The sequence below is a fragment of the Megalops cyprinoides genome, chromosome 17, assembly GCF_013368585.1.
Source record: "Megalops cyprinoides isolate fMegCyp1 chromosome 17, fMegCyp1.pri, whole genome shotgun sequence".
NCBI lineage: Eukaryota > Metazoa > Chordata > Actinopteri > Elopiformes > Megalopidae > Megalops > Megalops cyprinoides.
Genome location: NC_050599.1, coordinates 9,840,467 through 9,865,895, shown reverse-complemented (window position 1 = coordinate 9,865,895; position 25,429 = coordinate 9,840,467). Strand labels below are relative to the sequence as shown.

Below are 25,429 nucleotides of genomic sequence, written 5' to 3'. Positions count from 1 at the left end.
AAATAGATACAATCACATGTAAATGGACTTCTGGCGCTACCGCAGCGGATCCCCAGGGTCGTGGGTTTGAGGCCGCGTTTGAGGTTTGGTGCTCTCTGCATTCTTCGTTTGGTTCTTACGGGGTTATCCATCACTTCATGTCAGAGATAAGAGGATTGGTTCAGCTGTACTGCCTGTTTGGAGCAACATGAGACCAAGGGGTGTCAAATGCAGGAAGCAGAGGATTTATAGTAATGATTTGTTGATATAAACATAGTGTTCTAACCCCTCCCCCTACACACACACACACACACACACACACACACACACACATACCACCCCATCTATTGGCATGCTGTGTCTACTACATGCTGTGTATACAACACTTAATAGTAATGAAAGGAGTTCCAGTTCTGAGGTTTTCACATGCACTGTGAGGTGGTGTAGGGGCAGCACTGTGGCAGATAAGTGAAATTGATGCATTTTCTGTTCATCTCATTCATTTGTTTGTTTTTGTCTGGTTGCTTGTTGCTGAGCGTGTCGAAAGTGGGCCATACTCTCGCTGTAAATATTGGTTTCCTTCCAAAGCTGTGCAAGTCTCGACAGTTGACCAGGATTAGGGCGTGTGTGCGGTGTGGTTCGGCAGCGTATATCTCCGTCTCCCCTCCCTGTTTAGTCTCACTGAAGTCAGAAACGCAAACATATTCACGATGCAGGACTGGAGACTGACAAGCTCTTTTAACTTTCTGCGGTCTTTGAGCAGATTCCAGCCTCAGTGTAAACTCCGCTGAGAAAATTTTTATTTGTGGTAAAATGCAGTTTGGACCTCCCATCACAGCAGATTTGTATCGCTCGTTTATTTCCTGCAGTGGTTTAACTCCTGCAGTGAGCTGTGGAGATCACCTTTGATGTCATTACCGTCCCAGCACTTGTTCAGACCCTAAACCAGACATTAAAAGGTCATTCGGTGTCCTAATTAACACGTTCTAATCCAGTCAAGTAGCCTGATCCTGTAACCTATAAAGCTAATTCATCAGTGGAAACACATTTGAATGCTTCTGGGTCACATTTGAGTATTTCTTTGGTAAATGGGGGAAAGGTCAGCCTCACCTGAAAGTAACTGAATGGAGCACACTTCATTTCTCTGTGGAGGGCAGGATCTCTGTGAATGCAGCCTTTATTCCTAAGGAATTCTCCTCCTTTAAAAGACAGAATTCAGAAACCGCAGTAATAAGGACAAAAGGCGCAGGCTTTGATTGGAGACGGGAGTCCCAGCTCGGCAGTTTATTCGAAAACCACCGTCTCACAGATGCAACCTTGTGACGGCACCCGGCTGCCTCGGAATAGAGGGTTTCAGTGCTTGCCTCCCGTCTGGTGCTGGTGACTGGCCAGCAAGTGGCTACAAAAAAGGCATTCATTCCATTGGCCGAAAAAAAAGCAAATACCCCCGCCATTACATAGTTAATCTGGTTATTAAAAACTCCCACTGTCCCCTCTGCGTCTTCCCTCCCATTTATTCAGAATGAGTCAGTGATTATATGTGGGCATAATGGGAAACTTTGTGAAGCCCTGCACTCCTCCAGAGTATCAAGTGAATCTGCTGTGCAATTATCCTCCACTGTCCTGAAAAGGTGGTTGTTTTCCACCTTAAACACGGGAGTAAACCTTCATGGCGAGTTTTGACGGAGACATTCCTCAACCTTGGTTTTTTAGAGTTTCGGGCAGTTTGGCAGCCATAAGAGTTTGTTGAGTGAAACTGTGGTCAAGGGCTCAGTGGTGGTCTTTTGAGAGGTTTTTGGTCCCCATTGCACTACCGCTGAGACCATGATAAAGCAAGTCCACTACTGTTCCGTTTTAGTAAAAAGCCGAGGCTATTTTGTGAATTGGGCTTTTTTTAATCTTTACACTGCATATTCAGGGTTTTTTTCACTGATTTTTTTTCCTGTCTTTCTCCTATTTACTCTGTAATATAAAGTGAATGTAACTGCAAAATAAGTATTTAATCTGCACAGAGACTCAGTTTCTACATGAAATGAAATATTAAATGAATTGATATTATCTTGTTTATTCTGATACCTTTGTACGTAATATACATTAGTATATATTAGAACTTGTGTTCAATATATCATGGTCCTCTCCTGGGCATACATTTTGTGATGTTTTTAAAAGGCTGATGCACCATGTCTTCTTATAATGTCCAATTTCATAAGAAAAGTGGAAATTCTGTTTCTTACATCTCAGCACTAAAATTCTATAGGTTCCATCTGGAAAAGTGTAATGAGAAAAATCTTAATAGAGTGAGCGACATTACATCCTGAATGTAGTACCACATAGCGATGGGAGACTGAGGCTCCATTAACCCCCATAATGGGTTGAGCTAGCATGTGTACAGTACCATGTAACAGATGTGCATAAACCAATCAAAAGACATCCTCACCCCTATGCTCCTTTCTTCCAGACGATTACCACCTCCCTCCCGATGCCCTGCCCCCGCTTCCAGAGATCCCCGCCAGCCACAGTGCCCTGAGCCCCGGGGACCCGCTGGGGCGCTTCCGCCCCGAGAGCCGCGCCGCCTTCCGCTACTGCAGCGCCCGCAGCATGGACTCCACGGACAGCGAGCGCCCCGTCAGCTACAGCTCCACCTCCTCCTCGGCCTCGTCCCGGGACAGCCACTGCTCCCTGGGCAGCCGCTCCACGCTGGCCGCCCACTGCCACCCAGGGCCCGACCGGGATGCCGGCGCCATCCGGCTGGAGCTGGTGCCGGCCCGGCAGCTGGAGTGCGCCGATGAGCCAGCGGAGGGGAAGGCCGAGGGCAAGGACAGCCCCGTGACCACACCCACCGCCACGCCCACCGGGCCAAAGCTCCAGTACGTGGACCGAGTGGTGCAGGAGATTCTGGACACGGAGAGGACCTATGTGCAGGACCTTAGGAGCATTGTTCAGGTGAGGGAGGGTAATTTCTCATGGCCTAATTATAGTGGTAAATGCATTGCCAGCAATAATAGTTAAAAAATGTGCGTATGTTGTCACTGGGTTGGGTTGATGGCTGTGAAACACCATCCTGAAAGGGCCACAGTAAGACAGATAGGAGGATTTTATTTTCCTGATTGTTTTTGTAGTGTCTCTTGGAAAAGTTTGGCATTTAAACCCCCTCAGGTCGTTCCCTATTTCTAAGCATTGTGCAAGAGTTTTTCCCTTAAAATCTGTTCATGTTTCTCCAGTGCCTTTGATGTCTTTTCTTGGCAATGAATTTAATATAACGAATGTATATTGACTTTAGATCACATGACATCCAATTTGAAACAAAGTAAACATTGATAAAATGTGTTTTTATTTGAATGATGGCCATCACTGTACTTTTGTTCCTGCTGAAACCCCTATGATACGAGTCTTCCACACATGTCTGCCAGACACACGTCCATCAGGTCATATCCAAACGAAATCGGGATCGGTTAAAAAACAATTGACAGAAACAGCAGTGTGCCTATCAAGATACAACATAACAGTGTAAAACCGACAGTGTGCAAAGCCAACTACTATGTCCTGCTGGCTCCAATCCTTCACAGAATGTTGCTGGCTCCAACCCTTTTACAGTATTTTGATGACTCCGAGGAGTTTTTCCACCAGCGGCGTGAGTTACGATCCCTCGGGTTTCGCCCAATCGGCCGTTGCTGGAGCAGCTCCGGGTGTCAGGTGGCTCTATAAGCCGACACCGCTTGCATTGTGGGCCCGTATCAAAGGCCTGTCACGCATCCCCCCCCCGCTCTGTGTAGGAGCGGCACAGTGCCTCCCGAAACACTGTGCCACTCTCCACGGACCAGGATCCAATGTCATGCCAATTTGCATAGTTTCAAAAGGCCTTTGACTGACTGACTCACTGACTCACTGACTCACAGAATATATAAACCTTACAGTTAATAGCACAGTGCTCATTTGGTCAAAGCCATTAGGTGCTTAAAGTCTGGGCAGCGGGAGTGTATTGATTTAGATTTGTGTGCCATGAAAAATAAACTGTCACTGATTAGTTTCCCCAGAAGGTAACGTCAGTGAACTTGTAGATAAACTCATTGAAATGTGCAAGACTTTACCGTCACACTGAAGTATGCTTAGTGTCAACATTGCCCTTGCTGTGTGGTTAGAGTATTTTGGCTCCAGGAGTACAGGACTTTACAGGTAAAGTAAACTGGTGTCTCTCAAGTAATGCAGGGGTAACTGTATCCTGGAGATGGTTATTTTACTCTCTGAAATATGATTTAAGCATAAGAAGTCATAACCCCAGATTTTTTGTTCAGAAATCTGTCAACTTGGCCAAGGTGTCGTGTGTATCCTCGAAAATGTTGTAACCAAATGACTGCTCACCTCTCACAAGTTAACTAACTGCTTACCTGGATTAGATGGCCCTGTGAGAAAGAAAGGTGTTCTTCCCAAGTCACACTCTCAGAGTGCAAGGAAACGAGATTTCATTTCCAGCATGAATGAGACAGGTAGTTACACACACACACATATACATGTTTTGGCACACATGGACACGGGCACGCACACATAAGGATGTGTGCATGTACAGACATACACATATGTGCGCATATGCATAAAGACATGCACACAAGTACATATTAACATGCTTACACACATATGCATATACGGACTTGCCCACATGTATATACAGACATGCTCATAGACACAAACACAGTCACAAGAAACGCAGCTACTCACCCTACTCAGACTGTCTGAGAGGTAGGGCGTTTGGGATTCATGATTCACACAATGCTAATCCCCACCATCATCTGAAAAAGTGGTCAGGACCACCATGAACTTTGAAAAACTCAGTTAATACACTGGATTTTAGCAGTGAGCAGATTACGCTGCAGTGGGTGTGTAATGCAGTGGGTAGTGCTGCAGTTGATGGGTAATGCCAGCATGCCAGTGCAAATGAGTTTTTATATAGACCCTTGCTGTTGGGAAGCAAGAGGCAAAATACTATATTTATGGTGTCGCCACATAATGTATGGTTTTGTGAGTCATGAATGTGTGTCATGCATGATGTGGATAATGCAAAGCTGAAATGAGACCACACAAGGCAAATTGCTCCACCATGTAAACCAGAGAGAGTTCAGGGTGGTTTGGAGCATTGCCCAACACTCCTCATTTTTCTTTCCTTCCCGCAACCATTCTTCCCCATTTTTAGGGTGTGTGTGGGGGGGGGGGGGGGGGGGGGGGGGGGCAGGGGGTCTTTAGACAGACAGGAAGCCCCAGACTTCCAGGGGGAAACGCTGGCCTGCAGAGAACAGGGTTCCAGGGAAATAGCCTGCTTCCTCCCAGGCCTGTCACCAGAGCTGATAAATCACATGTCCATTCTGGGAAGGAGAAAGCGATGGCAAAATGGACGCCTGTGGGAAGGAACACATTGACATTGATGATAAAATAGGCCAGGAAGTCCACAGCGAAGTCTGAAATCTTCTGCAGCTAAGCCCCATTTTTGTCCCTCATCTGAACAAATTGTCTCCTACCACCATGTACAGGATAACATAGTAGGCCTATTCCATGCATTGCTTGCCTTTGCAAAGTGTCACAGGATTAAATGCAATTATTTACCCGGATGTAAAGGTATTACTGTAAAGGCAGTATCAACAGGGGCATTGTGTGCCAGTTGTTTTCTTGCCGAGGCTAATTACGTTTTGAAGTCCATTCCATTAATCAGCGGGGACAAGGGTTCCAACTCCTGCTGTGACGCCATCAGTTGGGTTCATTAGTGTGTTCCTAATCACAATCAGCCAAAATAGGAAGGCTGTCCCGTGAAGCTGGAGCAGGAGGTTTCAATCTGCGCTAAGGACCTCCTTTCTGCTCCCAGGCTGGGTGACCCATAGTAAGCCCCCCATGTCACCCATGGCCAGGAAAACGGACAAGGGGTCAGGATACAGTCCATTAAGTGACACTTGATCCATCATGTGCGCTTGGCCACCAGAGGCTTATTGGCCCCCACCTCTAGCTTCTTATGGGGAAGAAGACAGCTGCGGCAGGACAGAAAGGAGGAAGGCAGTTCCGCTACCTCACGCCCGTTGGCTTTGGCCCTGTTTACTTTATGGATATCAGCTCTTCTTGGCCCAAAGTCTAGGAGCTGTCAGGCTTTTGACAAAGGCGTTGAACGCCGTAAAGAATTGCGCCCAATATAATCATCACTGGCAAGCCACGGTTTTAAGGTCAAACAGGAAAGTTCATGAAATTTAAACTTCCTGTGTGTACTCAAGGTTGCTTCGCCTTGCTGAACGAACCTGTTTCCTCAAGGATGTGTTTGCTGAAGTGGTGAAATGGCGAGTCATGTATTTTAAGTTAATTGGGAGGGAACAGAGACTTGGGAATCATAAGCAATTGATGAGTGATTCTCTATACTTTTTTGAAACTCAGCCTTCACCATATTGAAGTTTGAATGTATATTTTTCACCATGTGATGATTAATCTTAAATGGATCACAGAAAAGGATCTGTTGAGGCAAAGTTTCCTGAAACTCAGTGCATTTTTAATATGAAGGGACTTATATACATAAAATGTGCATAGATACGCTTCTAAATGACATCATTTAGCAGAATAAACAGGATTAAGGAGAATGATTAAATCCATCTGAACTCTCATTATTACTCTATTTCTGAAGGAACCTAAAACCATTTTCCTGTGATGGATGAAGGGCTTGGCTAGTAGCAGATGGTTTTTGATGCTGGCAGAGAATATGTGGCTGCTCAAGCAAAGCTTCAATTCACGGGCAGTTTTCTGTTGGGGAATTAATTTTGTGTACATTGGCAAATTAATGTAATCTCAAAAGCTGGTTCCATTTCAATGTGGATTATGTGCAAGGCTGATAAATTATTGTTCTTATAAAATTGTAGAAAATAGAGCTGATTTTGTTTTAATAATCTTCTACTTGTTATCCTGAAGTGATGTTTTTATAAATCCTACAGTTTCAAATTTTAGGATCAAATGGAGCAAGGGTAAAACAAAAAAAAAGTTTTTATTCTTATACATAACGAATAAAATGTTCTTTCCACTGAGTACAGTCAATGTTACACCAGTATTACCTGGAGTCAGTATTACCTGAAATGAATTCTGCTTTATATTGCAATGGTAGTTTAATGAGTACTGACGATTACATAAAAGTGCCATGTGCCATGCTTTTATAATGAAGAGACACATCAGAGAAATGAGCTGCCATTTGTCAAATTAACCTTAAATAATCACATTATTTGTTTTAGGCATGTATGTGCGTGCAACTGGGTCATTTTACATAACAATCCTCTTCCTGTTCGCCTGTAAGTAGTAGACATGTTAAATGATTATATTGCTTGCCATGCAGAATGCTTTCCTCATTCCTTTTCCTATATCTCTTCATTTGATTTATTTTAAGGCTTTTTTATGAGCTACAGGCGACATTCAACAGAGGAATGTATTTAGCTGTCATAATTTAAGAGGACCTTTGCGTGCACAAGTGTGTGTGTGTGTGTGTCAGCGGGATGTCATCTGGCTCACGCCAACTCTGGGGAGAAAGTTGGAAAAAGCACGATGAGTGTTTGCATCGAAACGGATGGAACCCTCGCGGGCCTCTGACACCCGGGGAACATCTGGTTCAAAGCTGAAGACGAGCAGCCCAAAATCCTGTGGATCAAACATCTGCTGCTGGTCTGAGCAGGAACACACTGCCCTGTAACCACTGCCCTGAATACCCCCCTCCCCTCCCAAAACGGTCCTGAGCTGTAGACTTAGCACTTCAAAGCCCTCTGATAGAGCTCGGCTTTGCTTGGGCCAATGAAGAACAGATGATTGTCATTTTCCGATTTGTGACCACGCTGTGCAGACTGCAGACAGAGGACTCACTGTATTCCCCCTGTCATTAGATATGCAGGAATCCCTTTGTCAGCGTCACTGCTCATCTGGTTGAGTTCTCAAACGTCAGCTTCTCATCTATGTTTTAGTGAATAGAATTCATGTGTACGGAATGAGTTTGGATCGCCTAAGTCAGAGAGGGCAGTGGCTGAGACTGCAACCATAGGAGGCGCTCTTGGGCAGGTTGCAAGGATGGGGCACGCTCCGTCTTGACCTCAGCTCTGGTCCTAGAAAGCTGCGGGGTCTGGTCCTAAAAAGCTGCTAGGGTGATAGCTTTGAGCCCAGCCAGACTCTTAACCACCTGTTGGAGTGAATCATTGTCTTGATTGAACGAATCTTGATTCATGATTCATCCCCAGTTGTGTTAGGTGATAACAGAGATGCTGTAAAGACCAGCAGATTATGAGCCATCAGGACTGAAGCTGAGTGGCTTTGAGAGAAAGAGAGAGAGAGAGAGAGTGTGTGTGTGTGTGTGTGTGTGTTCAGTTAGCTCACCAATCACCCACAGTGTCTCACTATCAGCAGATTTCACTGCTGAAAATCAAAGCTGTTATGAGATGAGATTCATTAATCTTACCTTACAAATCAACCTGTATAATTTCTCATTTCTGTTTTTGGTATCAGTTCAGTTACCTTCACTTTGTTTGATTTTGAAGATTTAATTCTCTTCTTCAGTTCTTTATGCCTGATGGGGTTGTATTTTACTTAAAATTTGTCAATATTTTAGTATTAAATTACTTATGAAAGATATGTTTAAAACTACTGCCATTTAAAGAGTAAAGTAATAATTTGTATGTTGTATTTGGGTTTTGATAATCATACAATAAAATCTCTAATCCTTAATACCTAATGATGTAGTGTATCAATGGCCTCTTGACTTATTCAAGACACAGAGATGACCTTTGTCATTTGCATAAGCTGTCATGCTGTATATTTCCTTATAGGAAAGCCAAGGGAGTCTTTGAGTTAATGTGTAAACCTTTTCATTTCTCTGTTGGAAGGTCGACATGCAGTTTATGTTTGAGCTGTGTTTTGGGGAGGAGCAGTAGCTCAGACTGACAGGGTTAACCCCCCCGCCCCCACGGGGCCCAGCAGTAGCAGGTTCTGACAGGACACAGCTCGGATGTGCCCCAGTGGACGGGGTCATCTGAGGTCAACACCCGAGTGGCTGACGGGGCTGGCTGTTAGCACCCTTCACCCCTGCCTGTCCATGTTCCAAGGCACGGAGGATTTAAACAGAAAGATCATTGTCATTGTTTATTTCCCTCACAAATGTACAAATCCAAAATAGACCCATCCAACCCAAAGTATCCAATTTTGGCAAAGGTTTTATTGCCAAACCAGGGAATTTACTCTATGGAAGATTATGCAATGCAGATGAAACTTTGTGATGAATTTAAAGAACATTAATGCTAAATGTATGGGCTTAAGGAACTAGTTGTGTAACCAGAAGGTAGCTGGTTCAGTTCCCAGGTGTGGTGCTGCAGTTTGTTCTCTTGTGCAAAGCACTTATCCTGCATTGCCTCAGTAAATATCCAGCTGTTAATGGCGAATATGCTTGAAAGATGTAGTAACCTATGTCAGGTACTCTGGAGACAGAGGTCTGCCAATGAAATAACACATTGATTTTCTCTAAGCCAAAAATAGGAAAAAAAACAACCTTAGAACTGGGGAACTCCTCATTCTTTGTGTCTGTTGCAACAGCGCACCCGCCCACATGTTCCCTGGTGGTGGTGCATTCAGCCAGTCATTTCGCACACAGTTAAGATGCATCGACCTTGCACGCTCTGCTACTCCATTGAAGGCTTGCTCTGTTTGTTTGATGACACCTTAGGACTCTGGCATTTGGGGAGTAGACACAGATTGGTTACTTTTGGCTGCTTTAAGCAGCGCAGGTAACGGCGTTATCTGTGTAATCAGCCTGAAAGGCCTGCAGTTACCACATCCGTCAGTGAGGGGAACAGACAGTGCCGAGTGTGCTGGAGGTTCCACCATGCTGATCCTGGTATGCCAGGGTCTTCTGTGTGTTGCAACAAGTAGCTGAGCCTTTAATCCTTTGAGCAATGTGCCACCTGATAGAAATGTTTTAGATAAAGTGCGACACAGGGGCTCCTTGGCAGTGGGGGGTTAAGATATTGAGACTATCAATCTGCACGCATGGCAAATGCCATGTTTTCAAAGAAAGTAAACACATCTGCGTTTATCTTTTAACAGATCATTCCATTTCACCATATTTGGTGCTTTCTTCAAGCGGACACGCATCCTGTGTAGTTGGGATGTGTGTGTGTGTGTGTGTGTGTGTGTGTGTGTGTGTGTGTGTGTCACAGAGCTGTAGCTGTGTTTGGGATGGGATGCCTTCTCCCACCCTCCTTATCTGGGTCATAGAAGACACCCACAGGATCACAGCAGGGCAGAGGGTGGGGGTGGAGGGGTAGTAATTACAACAAGGGCCCGTTGTTGAGCTTGCTGAGAATGTCTGCTCTTTCTGAAAGTAGAGCCAAATCCATACGCACATCATAACGCAGACGCATACGCAGAAAAACACTGGCACGTGTGCTGGTGTGCGAGCTGCTACTGTTTACTCTGGCTGAGAGTCCTGTGCGGCTGCTCCCATGGAAGATGTGCAGCCGCACCCCTTGCTCTGACCATGTTTTGATTAACTACATAAGCAATAAATTTATGAGTACCTTTTTAAATGTACCAAGACTTTTTCTTGCTCTCCAACCGAAAACAAGAAATCACATTTCTTTGATTCAGAGCTGCTTTCAGGGGAATGACATGGTTATTGAACAGAAGGAAACAGTGCTTTTGCTTGCAGGAACAATAGGCTAATTTACAAGGACAGGCTGATCTATAAAATTTAACACTTTGGTGCGAAACTTGCCTGCATACATTCACCTGAGGTTGGTGGCTTTGTTGACAGACTGTGTGGCCATTGTTCTGACCTGGTCAAATATTTTGTTACCATTGTGGATGCTAACCAGATGTGATGAGGTTGTTTAAGGGCTGGGGTCTTCCGACATTGCAGGATTAACGTTTGTGGTTAAACAGGTGCTCAGAGAGGCACCAGGACTAACATCTCTCATGCCCTTTGTCTGCTGCATTCATTTACGTAACCAAACTACACAACGGTATGACATAAGGCCTAACCCCCCTCCATCCCAAAACTTTAATCTTTTGAGGAAGTAACGGTTCTCTCACACAAGCTAATCTGATTGCTCCGACGAGACCAAATAAGACCGGGCCGAGTCTCCCCCTGTCTGATGGAGCATTATGTCCTCTCACATGGCTGCTGATGTGATTTTGGAGTCGGGGCTTTGATGTGCGGCTCTCTGACCCTCTCCTTTCCTCTCCACCACAGGATTACCTCGACTGCATCTCCAACCAGTCCCGGCTCCCTCTGGGGGCGGAGGAGAGGGGTTCTCTTTTTGGGAACATCCGCGACATCTACCACTTCAACAGGTAAAAAAAAAAAACCATATGACTGCAGTTGAGATGGCAGAGTCAACCACGGTGGTGCCTGTGAAGAATCCACACAGTCAGTTTGTTTTAACAGAGCTCCAGAATTAGCCTGCCGCAGTTCCTTTACGGTAGCCACAGTTCCTGCATTGTACTTCCACATGAGGATGGGGTAGCTCATGTGATTTATTTGGGACGGGTCTGCTGTTTGGTCTGCCAGGCTACTATGGATTCTGACCCTGGTAGTGTAGACATCACTAAGCAACATGACAAAAATCACATCAAGCTGGACAATGGAGCAGAAGGAAGCAGTGTGGAAGACACCATTGGATGTAATTGAATGTGACTGTATTTTTTTAACCTAGGCATGATGCGTTTCAGGCACTTCTCTCTGTAAGCAAGTATCTTATATTCCAGCTCGTCTCTGTTCCTTCATGATATTTTTTATAATCCTATAATCCCACTGTGGTATGTGTGTTGTTTTTAGAGCGTTGACTTGAATTTAGATTTTTGTTGAGATTGTTTTTGTACTTCAGGCAAATCCGCCCTTTCTGTTTTTCTCTCTGCTTTTTAAAGCTCCCATCTTCAGGGCTGTTATGATTGGTACCAGAATGAGAATTGGGAAAAGCTGCAAATGTTATCTCGCTACGGACAGAAACTGGGAAATGGATTGTGAAATTCACTTCTCGCAAGGAATATTTCTCAGCGTCTTTGCTATGAGCCTATCAGGCATTTGGCAATCTTTTTTTGGATGCTGCGTTTTTCTTTCGTCTGGGTTTTTTCCCTTAATCTGGCTCCACTACTTTGTGTGCTGTGTGTTTGGCGTTGGACCACCAGCATGTGTGTTTAACTTAGCCACCCTGACAGCTGTCAGATAGACCAGTCGCAGTGTCGTGCTGGCCACTCGGTGCCGCCCCTGGGCCCATCTCTGCACAGTCTCCCACCTGTTTGCCCACTCATTCTGCAATTAGGTCAAGCATTTCAGACGTGTTAGGTCGTCAGACTCCTCTGTGTGCCTGGAGACCACCACGTCTGTCCTTTCTTCCTCTGTGGTAGTTAGTCTGTGTCACTGCTGCCTGTGGGAGCAGGGGTCCATTTAGGTGGGCGTGGCTGTTTCCAGCAATCCAGCTCCAGTCTAGATGAACAAATGGTATCTGTTCTTGAAATACTTATAAAAATGTCAGTATGACTGAGACCTGGGAAATTAAGGTTTTGTTTGGAAATGACCAGTTGAAACTTATTGTGAGTGAGGGTTATGGGGCTGTTAAGACTGGGATGGTCATGCTTTGAGAGAAGAAGCCTCAGAATGATCAGTGGGGTTTGTTTATCCATTCACTTGCACATTTATAACTACAGCATGCAGACAGATTTGACTTTATGAACTCCAAACCTCTGCATCATTCAGGTTACTTACTTTAATTAATTGTGCTCTGATGGACACCATAACCCCACTCTCTGCAGATTGTGTTTAGGTATCGAGACTGGTACTTTCATCTGCTAATCCGGATTTGTGGTTACAGCACAGTGCCGACTCACTGCCCGCACATGCTTAGAATCTTTGAAGTCGCATTCACAGTATTGGATGGTAATTACTTAGAATAACTGGGGCTTTTTCACTTCAGTGCAGCACAGCAGAGGTTTTTGCCAAGCATCCAGGGTAAACCTCACATGGGAGCGGTTTCACTGTGAGAACACCGATATGCCCCAGGAGAGTGGATGCCTGGACAGTGTGCATTTTCCAGAGAGCAGCACACATAAGGCTGTTCTTCTTTCTGACCCTAAAACAGAGGCTGTGGAATTCTAGTGGTCCAAAAAGGGCCAATAGTGTCAACATCTACTGGTTCACACCACCACATCGCAGTAACCAGAACAGACAGAGGGGACATTTCAGAAATAAGCTCTGGCTAAGTTTAATTGCTATGGTGAACTACTTTTAGTAGTCCAGACAAATACACACAGTGACTTCATCCACCAGTCATGCTACGATTGTTACACTGTGAAACATTTTCCGTCACTCATGACAATAATATATTTAAAAAATGGCTGTTCTCAATACATGGAAGTGGCATTTTCTTTTGTTCTGTCATTCAAGTATAAATACCATAATGACTGAAAGGTTTTGCTCTTTCTGCCAAGAAATACAAAAAAACCTTTTGTCACAGTGGAACAAGGAAAATGCTAGCATTTTTATAGGAGCTCTGTATGGCTTAAAAACACGGTAAAATTGCCCTGCGGTAATGTCATTTTCATTTGTGTTTCAGCGAACTGCTTCATGACCTGGAGAAGTGCAACGCTGATCCCGTGGCCATCGCCGAGTGCTTTGTAGCCAAGGTAAGGTCGACTCCCAGCTGCCTGTCAGGGCCTGCGTCTTCCAGCAGCTGGTTTCCTCACAAGGAATCTCCTCGGGACAATAAATACGCACACACCCAGCCCCTGCTGGAAACCTCCCCGCAAGCTAATTACTGCCTAAGAAGCCCAAAGGTTTTAGTTCAGATTGCATACGCACGCCACGCTTGTTTCGCATTTTGTTGTTGTGGTGATTGGCTCCACACGCTGCAGTGTTTTTCTGTCGCGTGTTGAAATGAGGCGTGAGAGGCGCAAAACCCAAAGCTCTCCAAACCAAAAGGGAAAAGTCCTCATGGGTGGGCACCGGAGTCTTAAAATACCGGCTGCAGTGAGGCTGTCTGCAGCGTCTCCTCACAGGTCAGGGTGTGTTGACGTTTTTATGGAGGAATTTCACTGGGGAATACGTGTTTCGAATGCTAGGGGGAAAATGAAAAGACTGCTAGAAAAGTATAATTACCATTCTTCACAAGTGTCTAATGGTAGTGCATGGAAATCAGCCTCTCTAGAATGGCATTATAGTATTCTGCCAAAATGTTTTTCGTTTGTGGTAATACTCTCCCCATGTCTCGTCATGTAAATGCAGGCAATTTCTGCTCTCTGCCTGATACTGGCTGCAGCATTCAGATTCTTCCTCAGAACACATTTTAGCTTGTTATGGTTTTTTCCAAGCGGTCTATTACAGGCAATATATCACATATCATTACATGATAAGCAAAACCTTGTCACATAGAGATCTGATGTAATGTCAGGATAACACAAAGAAGAGCATTTTTGGAAAGCTCTTCCTTCAGCCTGGCTTGTAAGAGTAACAATTCACACCAGACATTGTCACGAAATAAGGTTAAATAAATTTGACTGTTTTAAGCAATCATGGCCTTGATTTACTACAGATTCCATTAAATGCTGTTCTGAAGGATTGCTTTCCTCTGGTGCTCCTCAAAGACCTGTCTCCCGCATAGGCAATATTTGCTCTTCAGTTCAGTAATTTCCTTTCAACTGCTGTTTCGAGTGGCAAAGGTTATTGTTTACTTCACAGAAGGCCTATAGGGGAAGGTTGTGAGAGTGGCCAAATTTGTTGGCTCGCAAGTGTGTCAAGAGGTCGTAAACTTGCACTACACTGGTGTACAGAAGCCTGTTGTTTTATTGATTGGCCTTTGCTTGGGGCTTCCTTTATGACTCACCATCATTCCTGACTCTGTTTCCAGCGTTGCCCCCGTTGATCACAGAGAGTGATTAATGTGGGACATACTGTATCAATTTGTCAACCCGGCTTCATTAATCTCAGGGAACGCGACTCAGGCCTTGCAGCCACGGTGTAATCAGACAGTGACTCTGCCGCTGGTCGAAAGGCATCGGAAACCAGACTCTCCCCGCTTGTGGGATGCCTGCTGTTATAGTGTCTCCAGACGCGCTTGCCAAATATGGAAGGCCCAAATTAAAAAGTGAACTCGGCAAGTACTTCAAAGTGCTCCAACGGGCCATAAATCTCTGAAAGCGTCTCCCAACTAAAAGATAATTGGATTTTTGTCCTCGGTAATGTTCTTATCTGTGTGTTGAAATGTGTTGAGTAAGCACCGTATTTTATTTTTGGGGGGCAGGGGTTGCAGGCTGAGCCCACATGGTGAATAAAAACATAATGATGCTGCATTATCAGTAAAATCTAATTTTACCATCATACTAAATCCCACCCTCAAACCCTAGCGGTGCCAGTGAAATGGTCTAATCTCTGGGGATGCTGGCTCAGTGAAAATGTCAAGTTTTTATAACCTTACCATTATCATTCTTGTTACCCCCATTACACCCTTAGCTGTTCAGTCACTTCCAGGCCTTAGTGAAGATAGCTGTAATTGCTCACGACTCATATTTCAGGTTTGAATCATCAAGCCTGTCCATGTAGATCATTGGCAGGCTCCAAGAACATTTCTCAAGCAGTGCTCCATAGCAACATCTGGTCTCACTTTGGATGGGTTTTCCTGCAGCAGACAACTGGAGACAAGGTGGATCCCTGGTCTTCAATTTTGGACGTTCCCACGAAGAACCACCAAGAGCTTGGGGCTCGCCGTGCCATTAACTGCACTCCACATGTCCAGCGATCAGCGGGACGCCTCCGTTCATATGTCCGCAGCATCTATACTTACAGATCTGTCATGCTCCTTTCGTGCACAACATGATTACAAGTTGTTCTCCTCCCAAAAACCCCACACGTTCAATCCCGGGGTATTTCCGAAATTATTTTTAGTGGGATGGACGTTATGTAATGCTGGATCTCCCAGGCCTCCGCAGCACAGTAATTACAAAGAAAGGATATTAGTCAGTGTAAGGAGTTAGAAACTCTTACTGAGCACTGAGCCATTGGCTGTCTCTGAGCCAGTGTTTATCCTTTCCCTATGCTCTATCACAGTACCAATTGACTTATAACAAAGACAGTTTAGCCTAAACTTTCAATAACCTCCTTGTTAACGCTTTCTTCACTGCTGCAGCAAAGGTTTGGTCACTTGTTCCCCAAAGCCTGCCCCTTGCATTTTATGTTCATATCATATGCAATTTGCTAAGTTGTTTCCAATTACAAACAACAGAATGTCAGACAGTGTGGATGCACTATGACCTCTTGATCCCAGAACGCTATTTTCTTACATTTATACTGGAGCAATGAAACGAAAACTTATGCAAGGTCATCGGTGCTAACTTTGCAGGTTTCCAATCATTACTAGGGAGCTGTTTTTAAGAAGTTGTGCAATCAAGGGTTGTGTAACAGATCCCAAATGATACCAAAGCTGGCACAACATTTCTGTTTGGTTTAGACATGTACATCAGAGGGGGAATAGTCATAAGCGGCTGTGTTAAAACGTGATGTATGCAAAAATGTCTCTGCATTTAGTTGTTCTTTTTTTTTGGCACCACCCTCTTCTTCCAAACAAAGAGAAAACTAATTTGTCAGGGGGGATGTGTTTTCTTGTTTCAGATGTTCCCCATAATTGCATGCTTGGTTATGTTAAATTCCTGATATTACTTGTCTGAGCCGATGATTGCACCCTGCAGTGTCTCTTGCCTCTTAGCTGTTACCCTCTCACTGCGCTGGCACCCACGGCTGTGCCACGTCTCTCAGGTGTCAGCACACTCGCACGCATGGATAAAAAATGCAGCGGCTGTCAGAACATCCTTAACCCGAAAGGGAGGTTTGAGGAAACCGTTCAAATGTTCAAACCTGGACGTGCTTTTCCCTCTCATCTGGAGATTGAGTGCGCTGTAGGAACTCGTACAGCTGATTTTGGGGTTCGGTGCTGCTTGGCCCAACCTCAAATCTCCAGAGAGCCCCTAACTTGACCTTGTGGAGTTGCCACCAATGAATTGTGCATTCTGCAGTCCAGCAGTGTGGTGTTGGTCGTGGCCCAGGCCTGCTTCTCCTCTGGTCTTTGATGAACCCACTCCCCTAGAGCTTTCCCCGTCCTCAGAATCAAAGTTCACAGCCATAGGGAATTTCACCCTTGGCTTCAGTAGCACTTCTCTGAGTGTAATTCTCTGCTGTGTACTGAGTGTGTTATTATCTTTGTCTTGTAACATTACATTCACATTGTGGTGGAGGGAAGCCCGGCTTTAAGAGCTGTAACCTGATACATGTTTTGTATGTTCTTTTTTCCCCGTCAGAGTGAAGATTTCCACATTTACACTCAGTACTGCACCAATTACCCGAGGTAAGGAAAATAAACCATGAAAATGAGAGTCTGTAGATCCAGCTTTGATTTTGCTCATGGAACTCCACGCTGTTGCGTTTGAATTTAGATAACTCTTTGCAACCGAATGGTTTTCATTGTTGGTGAATTAAGCATTTGGATGAATCTTAATGCATTTTACAGGTCAGTGCTCTTAAATGTAAGTCTCATTTGTGCTACTCCCACTTACCAACTTCAGATTCCAGTAAATGAGGGGGACTAAGCAGCACAGTTTCTAAGTTTCAGCTGTGAGTCAGTCTGACTGAGTACTGTGTGTGTGTGTGTGTGTGTGTGTATACTTCAAAGGAGTTTGAAAGCCTCCAGTTTCACTCTGTCTGTGTGTGTTAAGCATCTGCTCACATTAGAGAGTTCTTTTTACATTTTGACACCTGCAGTTTCATGTAACACCAGCGTCAGCTTTGTTACCAAGCGGTAAGGTCGTTGCAATAGGTGAGCACTGAGCGTACACCGAAAGGAGACAAACTGTCTCCCCACTGCTTTGTCCTCAAGGCATTCCTTTTCATTTCATCCTATCGAAAGAGTTACAGCCCACTCAGTGACAGACAAGCATTATATCACTCTCCTGTGTATTTAATGGGTTTAATGTTTATTTTCCCATGCGCAAGCAGCCTTTCCTGCTGCTTCTTCACCTGTGTTTTTGCACAGACCAAATCATCATAATGACAGATATTGTGTTGCATAATGACATGGCGAGCAGCAAGCATAGTACCTGGTCAGCAGTCTCAGAACAGGCTTGTTGTCTCACCAACAAGGAAGCCACAACAGGGAAACTATGTAGATCGTGCCCTTTATTGGACATGATTAGCGCTAATACTCGGTCAGTCCATTAATTTGGTCTTCGAGTTTGTGGGTGGAATATAAATGAAGTCTTTACTGAACATGGCTGACGTTCCCAGGTCAGGGTTTGAATAGGACAAGACGGATGACAGCAAAGTGCTGCCAGCCTCCTTCATGTAAGCGAAGGCTTTGCTGCCATCCTTTTGTGTGTCTCTCACACACACACACACACACACACACACACACACACACAGACACATATGCATGGCCACACACAGAGACAGCAGCACTTACAGTAAGAAAGATATCTCAGAGCATCGAGAGCAGTGCATGAAATCTCAGTCACAGAAAGCTCTCAGTGGCCCAGGTTAAGTTTCCAGTGGAACAATAGATGCTCTGTGTGCAGTTGATAGAGCAGTGCCTACTGGAATTTGGACGGGTTTGTTGCTGGGTGGAAACATAACCAGTGATACTACATTGTATGAAGCACATTGTGGAAAAAAACACAATTTCTCCTTATAGTGTGTCATGGAGACCATTCAACAAAAAGACCCTCACATCCCAACACCAGTATGTCCTTAGGCCTGTTGCAGTGCTCGCCCTTAACCTCACTCCCTGACCCACACTCCTTGCCCCCAGCCTCACCCGGTCCGGGGAACGCCCACAGGGTGTCACCGCAGGTGCTCACGGGGTTCTGGGCTCTGTCCTGCAGGTCGGTGGCAGTCCTGACGGAGTGCATGAGGAACAAGGCGCTGGCCAAGTTCTTCCGGGAGCGGCAGGAGTCGCTGCGCCACTCGCTCCCGCTGGGCTCCTACCTGCTGAAGCCAGTCCAGCGTATCCTCAAGTACCACCTGCTCCTGCATGTCAGTGCACGGCCGCCGGCTCGCAAAAACACACCTAACTGCCACTCCTCAGCTCCTCAGCACATGAGTGTAGCCTCTGTAGAAGGGCTCATTTGAAACACACATGAGTTACTGCATGTTTTAATCTTAACAGACTGCTGATCCATATATTGTCCTTATGTGCTTATGTTAAAAGTGTAATGGACCATAATGTTCACTTCTCACACCAAATTAAGAATAAGTGTCAGATTTTAAGTGGCGCTTATGAAGTAAGACTTGTAAACATGCCCCCCCCACCCCCCACCACACACATAGTGTATTTTACACGTTTATGTATTTTAAACATATTTTAAACAATTTAAAATACAAAGAGTATAAGTATTTAACAACTGCTTGGTAGCGGTTTCCAGAAGGAATCAGAAAAAAACAGAAGGACACCCTGGAAAACAGTGGAATAGAATACAATGGCCTTCAGTCTATAAACCCACTTCCTGAACCACGCCGCTCCACGCCGTCCTAACACCGGTGTCTCCTTACAGGAGATAGCCAATCACCTGGAGAAGGACACGGAGACGTACGATGTGGTTCTGGAAGCCATCGACACTATGCAGAGGGTGGCCTGGCAAATCAACGACATGAAGAGGAAACATGAGCATGCAGTCCGACTGCAGGTAATAGCTGCAGTTTTAACTGCAACCAGATGGAGGATACAGAGAAATCAGTGCCCGCATTGAGATGTAGTATGTTTGATTAAACTGTACAGTTCAGAGGGGTCAGGTTATTGACACAAAAGGTATTTGTGGCTTTACAGACGTACAAACTTGTTATGTAAATAATGGTTGAGCGCCATCTAGTGGTTGCAAACACTTTTTTTTTAGTTATGGAAAACCAAAGTTTGCATAAAACATACATGTTTGGTGTGATTGTTGGCTGTTTTTGGGAAGAGGTTTATTGTAATTTAGCGTAGAGGACACTCACTGTGGACCAATTACTCTTTACTACTACTGCCTAATGTGCGGTTTGCTCTCCTTTGCGAGAAGTTTTTGGAAGGTGACTGGTTTGTCTCAGGTCCAGTCTGTTAATGGTAAGAGAATAAACTTACATAAATGAATAAAATGAATAAACATCAGCAAATCACATCATAACAGTAAGTGTTCTCTTGCCAAACGTAAATGTGTGTGGGGAAAATACACTGCAGTACAACATTAGCTGTTTTTTTTACGTAACACCAAAGAAAGGCTTTCTTGTATTTAGTTGCCATGCCATTTTGCCCGTTTAAGGCTGGAATGTAAGCATTTGCTATGTATCATTAGGGATGGTGATGTTGTGTGAATCCAGAGACTGATGTTCTGTCTGTTCTTTTCTGCTTAGGAGGTACAGAGTCTACTCACCAACTGGAAAGGCCCGGACCTCATTAGCTATGGGGAGCTGGTCCTAGAGGGAACCTTCCGGATCCAGCGAGCCAAGAACGAACGCACATTGTTTCTATTTGATAGGTTACTGCTCATCACAAAGAAAAGAGAAGAGTCCTATACGTACAAGGCTCACATCTTGGTAAGTGTTTTGAAACGATTTATTCATGTATTAGCTTGGCAATAGCTGTTATTCAGAGCAGCCCACAAGGCTGTCATGTTGAGATACAAATAGTACATATTTTCCAAGCTGCGAGAACAAGGGCACAGGTACAAAATAGAAAGTAAGACATTAGTGATAAAGCATCAAGCTTTTGTTACTTACATAACCATTCAAAAGATAAATAGGGATTCTATGGAAGTGTACTATTAACCTTCTCCAGCTGTGGATTAAATGTACTGATTAAGAAATACATGAATTGAATGGCAAGTTAGCACATACAGAGCAGGAATGGGCCAAGAGAGGTGGGGCTAAGACAACCCTTGTACTGGGAGTGCCACAGGTTTTCAAGGTCTCTGTGTGTTGAAATATTGTGCTAATTAAAATGGAAACAAGTGTAATTTAGCGTAATCAAGTGTAATTAGAAAATTATGGGTTCAGTCAGTTCGAGAGCCAGAAGTGGCCTTTGGTGGCCTTTGCACTCCTGGTTCAGGGTTGAGAATGAGAGAGAACTCTGTTTGGCTGACTCTGTTGGTTATTCCCTTGGCAGTGCTGCAACCTCATGCTGGTAGAACTCATACCAAAAGAGCCCCTGAGCTTCAGCGTGTTCCACTACAAGAATCCCAAACTGCAGCACACTGTTCAGGTAACCCTCAGCTTACTGTCAAAGGAATGCTTTTAAACTCTTTCCACCAGTTCTGACATCTAAGCATTGTGGAATAGTGGTTATGGACCTGGGTCTCTAACCAGAAGGTTGCAAGGTCGAAACTTTGTGGTGCATTGCTGTTGTGTCCTGTACTAATTCACTTAACCTAAAGCACCCCAGTAAATATGTCCAGGAAAGGGCACCAGCTCTAAAGGTGTACAAAATAAAAAAGCAAGTGGATGCCCTGGATGAACATGTATTCTAAGCAGTTGGTAATTATGCTTAATTATGGTAATTATGCTATGTACTTTTGGTAGAGTGCACGTAGCAGCCGTAAAATTGAAACAAATTAATTGACAGTTTTTTTTCCAATATGCTGTTCTCAAACAGACAGAATTCAGCTAAACACTCATTATCAAACACATAACCTCCACTTCACCTGCCATTGATGGAGGCATTAAAATAATCTCTTGAGGTCACTCAAGTCAAATGTTTGCCAGCAACACACACCAAAAGCCTGCAGGAATTAAACTGGGGAGATGTGTTTTACTTTGACCGCTGTTAGACAGATGGTCTCTGCATCAGGTAAGCGTACTTGCATGGCTACCTGTTCCTTTCTTTAGGAAAGAAGAACAAATAAGGAAAGGAGATACCCCTTGTACCAAAGAGATAGTTCACATTGAAATAGCTTTTTTGCTGGCAGTGTTGCATTCAGCTGGTTTATTTGCTGACTGTGACCTGGACCCTCAGCTGCCCCAAAACTGACCCACTTCACTGTCGTGTTCTCTGATCGAGAAGGGCTGCCTGGCCCACAATTAGATAAATAATGTAATTGAAGCCCCCCCCGAAACAAGCAAACAGAGCATAATTCCCAGGATGCACTCTGTCAAATGACATTGGGATAAACTCCTCCCTCCCTGTTTGAGATTGTTATACAATCAGAAAATTGGTGTGTGTTATGCAATTCAGTCACAGAAAGTTGAGATAGATAGTATATAATGCTATATCATAATATTATATGATCTAATTCATTGGTTATTACATAATTATATGGTGTATGTTGTCGGTTTCAGCTTGCAGTACGAATATTTATTTGGCTGTCTGTGTTTTCCCCAGGCCAAGTCCCAACAGGACAAACGCATGTGGATCCTTCACCTGAAAAGACTGATACTTGAAAACCACCCTGCAAAAATTCCAGCCAAGGTCAGAACATGTTAGTGTAGGCCCAGTTCTCTTACAAGTTGTAAATGTTGTACTGCGTCCCTCAGAGCACTGTCAGAGTGACAGCCGATTTCTCTGTAGATCATGGCATGATAAACGGACACACTTTCCTTTGTGTTTTTTAGAAAGAAAATGCTTGATTCAGATGGTGCCATTTCTTTATGAAAAGTGTTAGTACCCTGACAAACATTTATGTCTGTAATGTAAATCATATGTAAACAACAATCTGTTGCCATCTAGTGGTTGTAAATTCCTACTTTCACTAGAAAAGTGCAGCAAGTATGCATCTGGAATCTTATGATACTAAATGGTTGAAAGTGGTTACTAAATTATTGTCCAGAATGAAAGAAACATGTATTAAGGGCTTTGCATGAACAGCCAAAGTTCTTGATATTTGTAATTCTACTACTAATTCCTTATTTGATCTTTATCCACAGGCTAAGCAAGCTATTTTGGAGATGGATGCTGTGCGTAAGTACACTTTAGATTAAATAATATCACTAACGTCTGATGCATTTCTAATACACTCTCTGGTCATTTATACACTCTCAGATGACAAAATTGCCATATACATTCAGAGCATTCAACTCTCCAAGAGCATTAAGCATTTCCAGAGCATGCTAATTTAGAAATGTCTGACGTAATAACAGTTGGATGTGGTGGATGTGCTTTGATAGACTCAAAGCACATCCACCCTATATCCTTCAAAATGGAAGGTAATTTGCATATTAAATAAATAAAATAATTCATAAGTATAAATGAATTTTACAAAATGATTCCTTATTCCATAGTGTTTTTAAGAGAGATTAGTGTGAACCAGAGTGAATAAGTGTCGGAGTGAATTTACATGCACCTAAAATGAGCATAAATTGTAGGGCAGAGACATCTTGTTGACACTCAGCTGTAACTCCCAGGTAGATGATATCTTTCAGGTTTACCACATGAAAGCTGGGAATATCTCATGTCTGGAGAACAAGAGAATGGGGCTTTGCTGCTAATTGCTGCTCTCTGCAGAATCAAAGCCAATATCATTAAACACCTCATCGACCATAATGGTTTTCCTCCCAACCCCCCCCCCCACAGATCACCCTGGTTTCCACTACAGCCCGGAGGGAGAGAAGAAACCCTCCCCCCACGCCAAGGAAGGCCCCACCACAAGGAGGGTGAGACGGAAGTCAGGTGAGGAGAGAAACCCGATCCGTGAGACAGGATGTCGCCCGCAGCTGTTCTATTTTCCATCTGCTTTTCACGGCGTCTGCACGGGAAGCCTCAACAGCAAATAAGACAAGTTTAAAGTGGGATTAGAGTTGTAACTTGTGCAAGAATGGGATACTTATGAGACACATTTGTCCATGTGTGCCATTATGCAAGAGGTATTATTGCCAAAAGTCAATCCTGATTACAGCTGTACTCTGGAGCGCTGCTTTTTGCAGATTGCCATAGGCAGTGGTATTTGGCAACAGTAGCGGAGAAATGGTAACAGATTTTAGTCACGGTCGCTTAAGATGATTTCCCATGATCTGCAGCTAATCCATGGTCTTATTCCTCTTTTCAGAGCCTCTGTCAAAATTGCTAAAGAATTCCAAGCAAGGGGGTGAGTTTCAGGCGTGTTAAAACTTGTCAATATGTCCACTATTAGATCACTTTTAAAAAGAACTTCCAATAATGTATGCTTTTCCCCTCTCTCTTTTTTCTTTTCCAATCCTCAACACAGCAGCTAATCCAGATGCACAAAAGGTAAGACATGATATTATACTTAGTCCTGTGTTTGATTACTCAAGTTTCTACAACAACACAGCCTCATCCTTCGTACCGTTCCTTGTGTCCACAGCGGAGCAGTCTGGGCATGTCCCTCCTGTCACCTGTCTCTGGGCTGAGCCCCAGGGAGGGTCTGCTGGCATCCATTGGCCGGACCCGGAGCCTGGTGAACCAATCAGAGGAGTCCCTGGACCCGGGTGACCCCAGCGACGTTGAGGACAGTTCACACCTGCAAGATGCCGATGACGAGGATGAGACTGGTCCAGTGAGCAGATCTTTCGAATGTCATTCAGCAGCTCTACATATGCAAACTAGTAGTCTTGCGAACCGAGATTACCATTTGAAGAGCATGATCAGGTCTTCTTTTGGTATTTAATAACTAAAAAGTACCCATTTCTTGTAATGATATTTCCCTTTGTAAATATGTTAGTTTGATGTGTGAATATTTTTAGTAAATAATTTTTGTTTGTACTTTTGAATGAATTTGTTGTGACATTATAAAGAATAAAATTTACATTCTTATCTACAGGGTACAGGAAAGAAGTTCAAAATTCAAGCAAAAGGTGCTCGGAAAAGACTTAATCCCCAGGTTTCCGTAGACAGCATTGACAAGTGGCAAAATTTTAATATCAGCCCGCATGATTTACAGGTAAGTGTCCACAACTGAGCAATACTAATTACTTGATGCAGTCTGTATTACTATATCGGCGTTTTGATTAAGTACATATGTAATCTGAATGAAGACATTTAGCAGTAGTGAAAAAGTAAGGTTTCATGGATTCCAAAATGAGTTGAGCTGTCATGTTTGAAAAGATGTATTGTAGATTTTCCAAGTGGCTCCTTTGGCAAGGCGCTTGTGTTGTGTACAGGTTGAGCCCTTTATGTTGGTTCAGTCCCAGCCATGTCATCAGTCGTCAGTGGCTGGAAGCCCACAGTAATTGAACAGATTGGCTTCCTTCTACCACGGTTGGGGTGGGTTTTTCAGCAGGGTTTCCTCATCTCTCTAGTCTTAGGCACCGTGCAACTGTCAGGCATCTATAAGCCACTCAGATGAAGTTAGTGGAGTAACAGTCATTTTCCATTTGGTATTTACTTCCCTGGAGTGCATTCCAGGAAAGTGTATAAAAAGTGTTGCATTTGAACCAACAGTGGTGTTTTATTGCAGAGGGGAAAGTCTTTTGATTAGTTAATACATGTCCGTGATGGAAAGCACAGGATACCTCCACTGC

At 44.1% G+C, this 25,429-nt stretch overlaps 1 protein-coding gene across 5 annotated transcripts in view; it reads left to right on the top strand.

The window, feature by feature from the left end:
- Positions 1-25,429, top strand: part of LOC118791932 (pleckstrin homology domain-containing family G member 1) — a 73,393-nt gene that overhangs the window by 42,420 nt on the left and 5,544 nt on the right. For 4 of the 5 annotated variants that reach the window (XM_036549491.1, XM_036549494.1, XM_036549495.1 and 1 more), the window contains 15 exons: positions 2,438-2,922; positions 11,210-11,310; positions 13,569-13,638; positions 17,299-17,345; positions 18,874-19,024; positions 19,543-19,674; positions 20,375-20,557; positions 21,126-21,221; positions 22,338-22,424; positions 22,880-22,913; positions 23,526-23,621; positions 23,998-24,036; positions 24,157-24,179; positions 24,274-24,465; positions 24,730-24,849. In XM_036549491.1, the coding sequence (XP_036405384.1) occupies positions 2,438-2,922; positions 11,210-11,310; positions 13,569-13,638; positions 17,299-17,345; positions 18,874-19,024; positions 19,543-19,674; positions 20,375-20,557; positions 21,126-21,221; positions 22,338-22,424; positions 22,880-22,913; positions 23,526-23,621; positions 23,998-24,036; positions 24,157-24,179; positions 24,274-24,465; positions 24,730-24,849 (1,856 nt within the window). The remainder of the gene's footprint in view (positions 1-2,437; positions 2,923-11,209; positions 11,311-13,568; positions 13,639-17,298; positions 17,346-18,873; positions 19,025-19,542; positions 19,675-20,374; positions 20,558-21,125; positions 21,222-22,337; positions 22,425-22,879; positions 22,914-23,525; positions 23,622-23,997; positions 24,037-24,156; positions 24,180-24,273; positions 24,466-24,729; positions 24,850-25,429) is intronic. The other variant, XM_036549492.1, reaches the window with a different exon arrangement.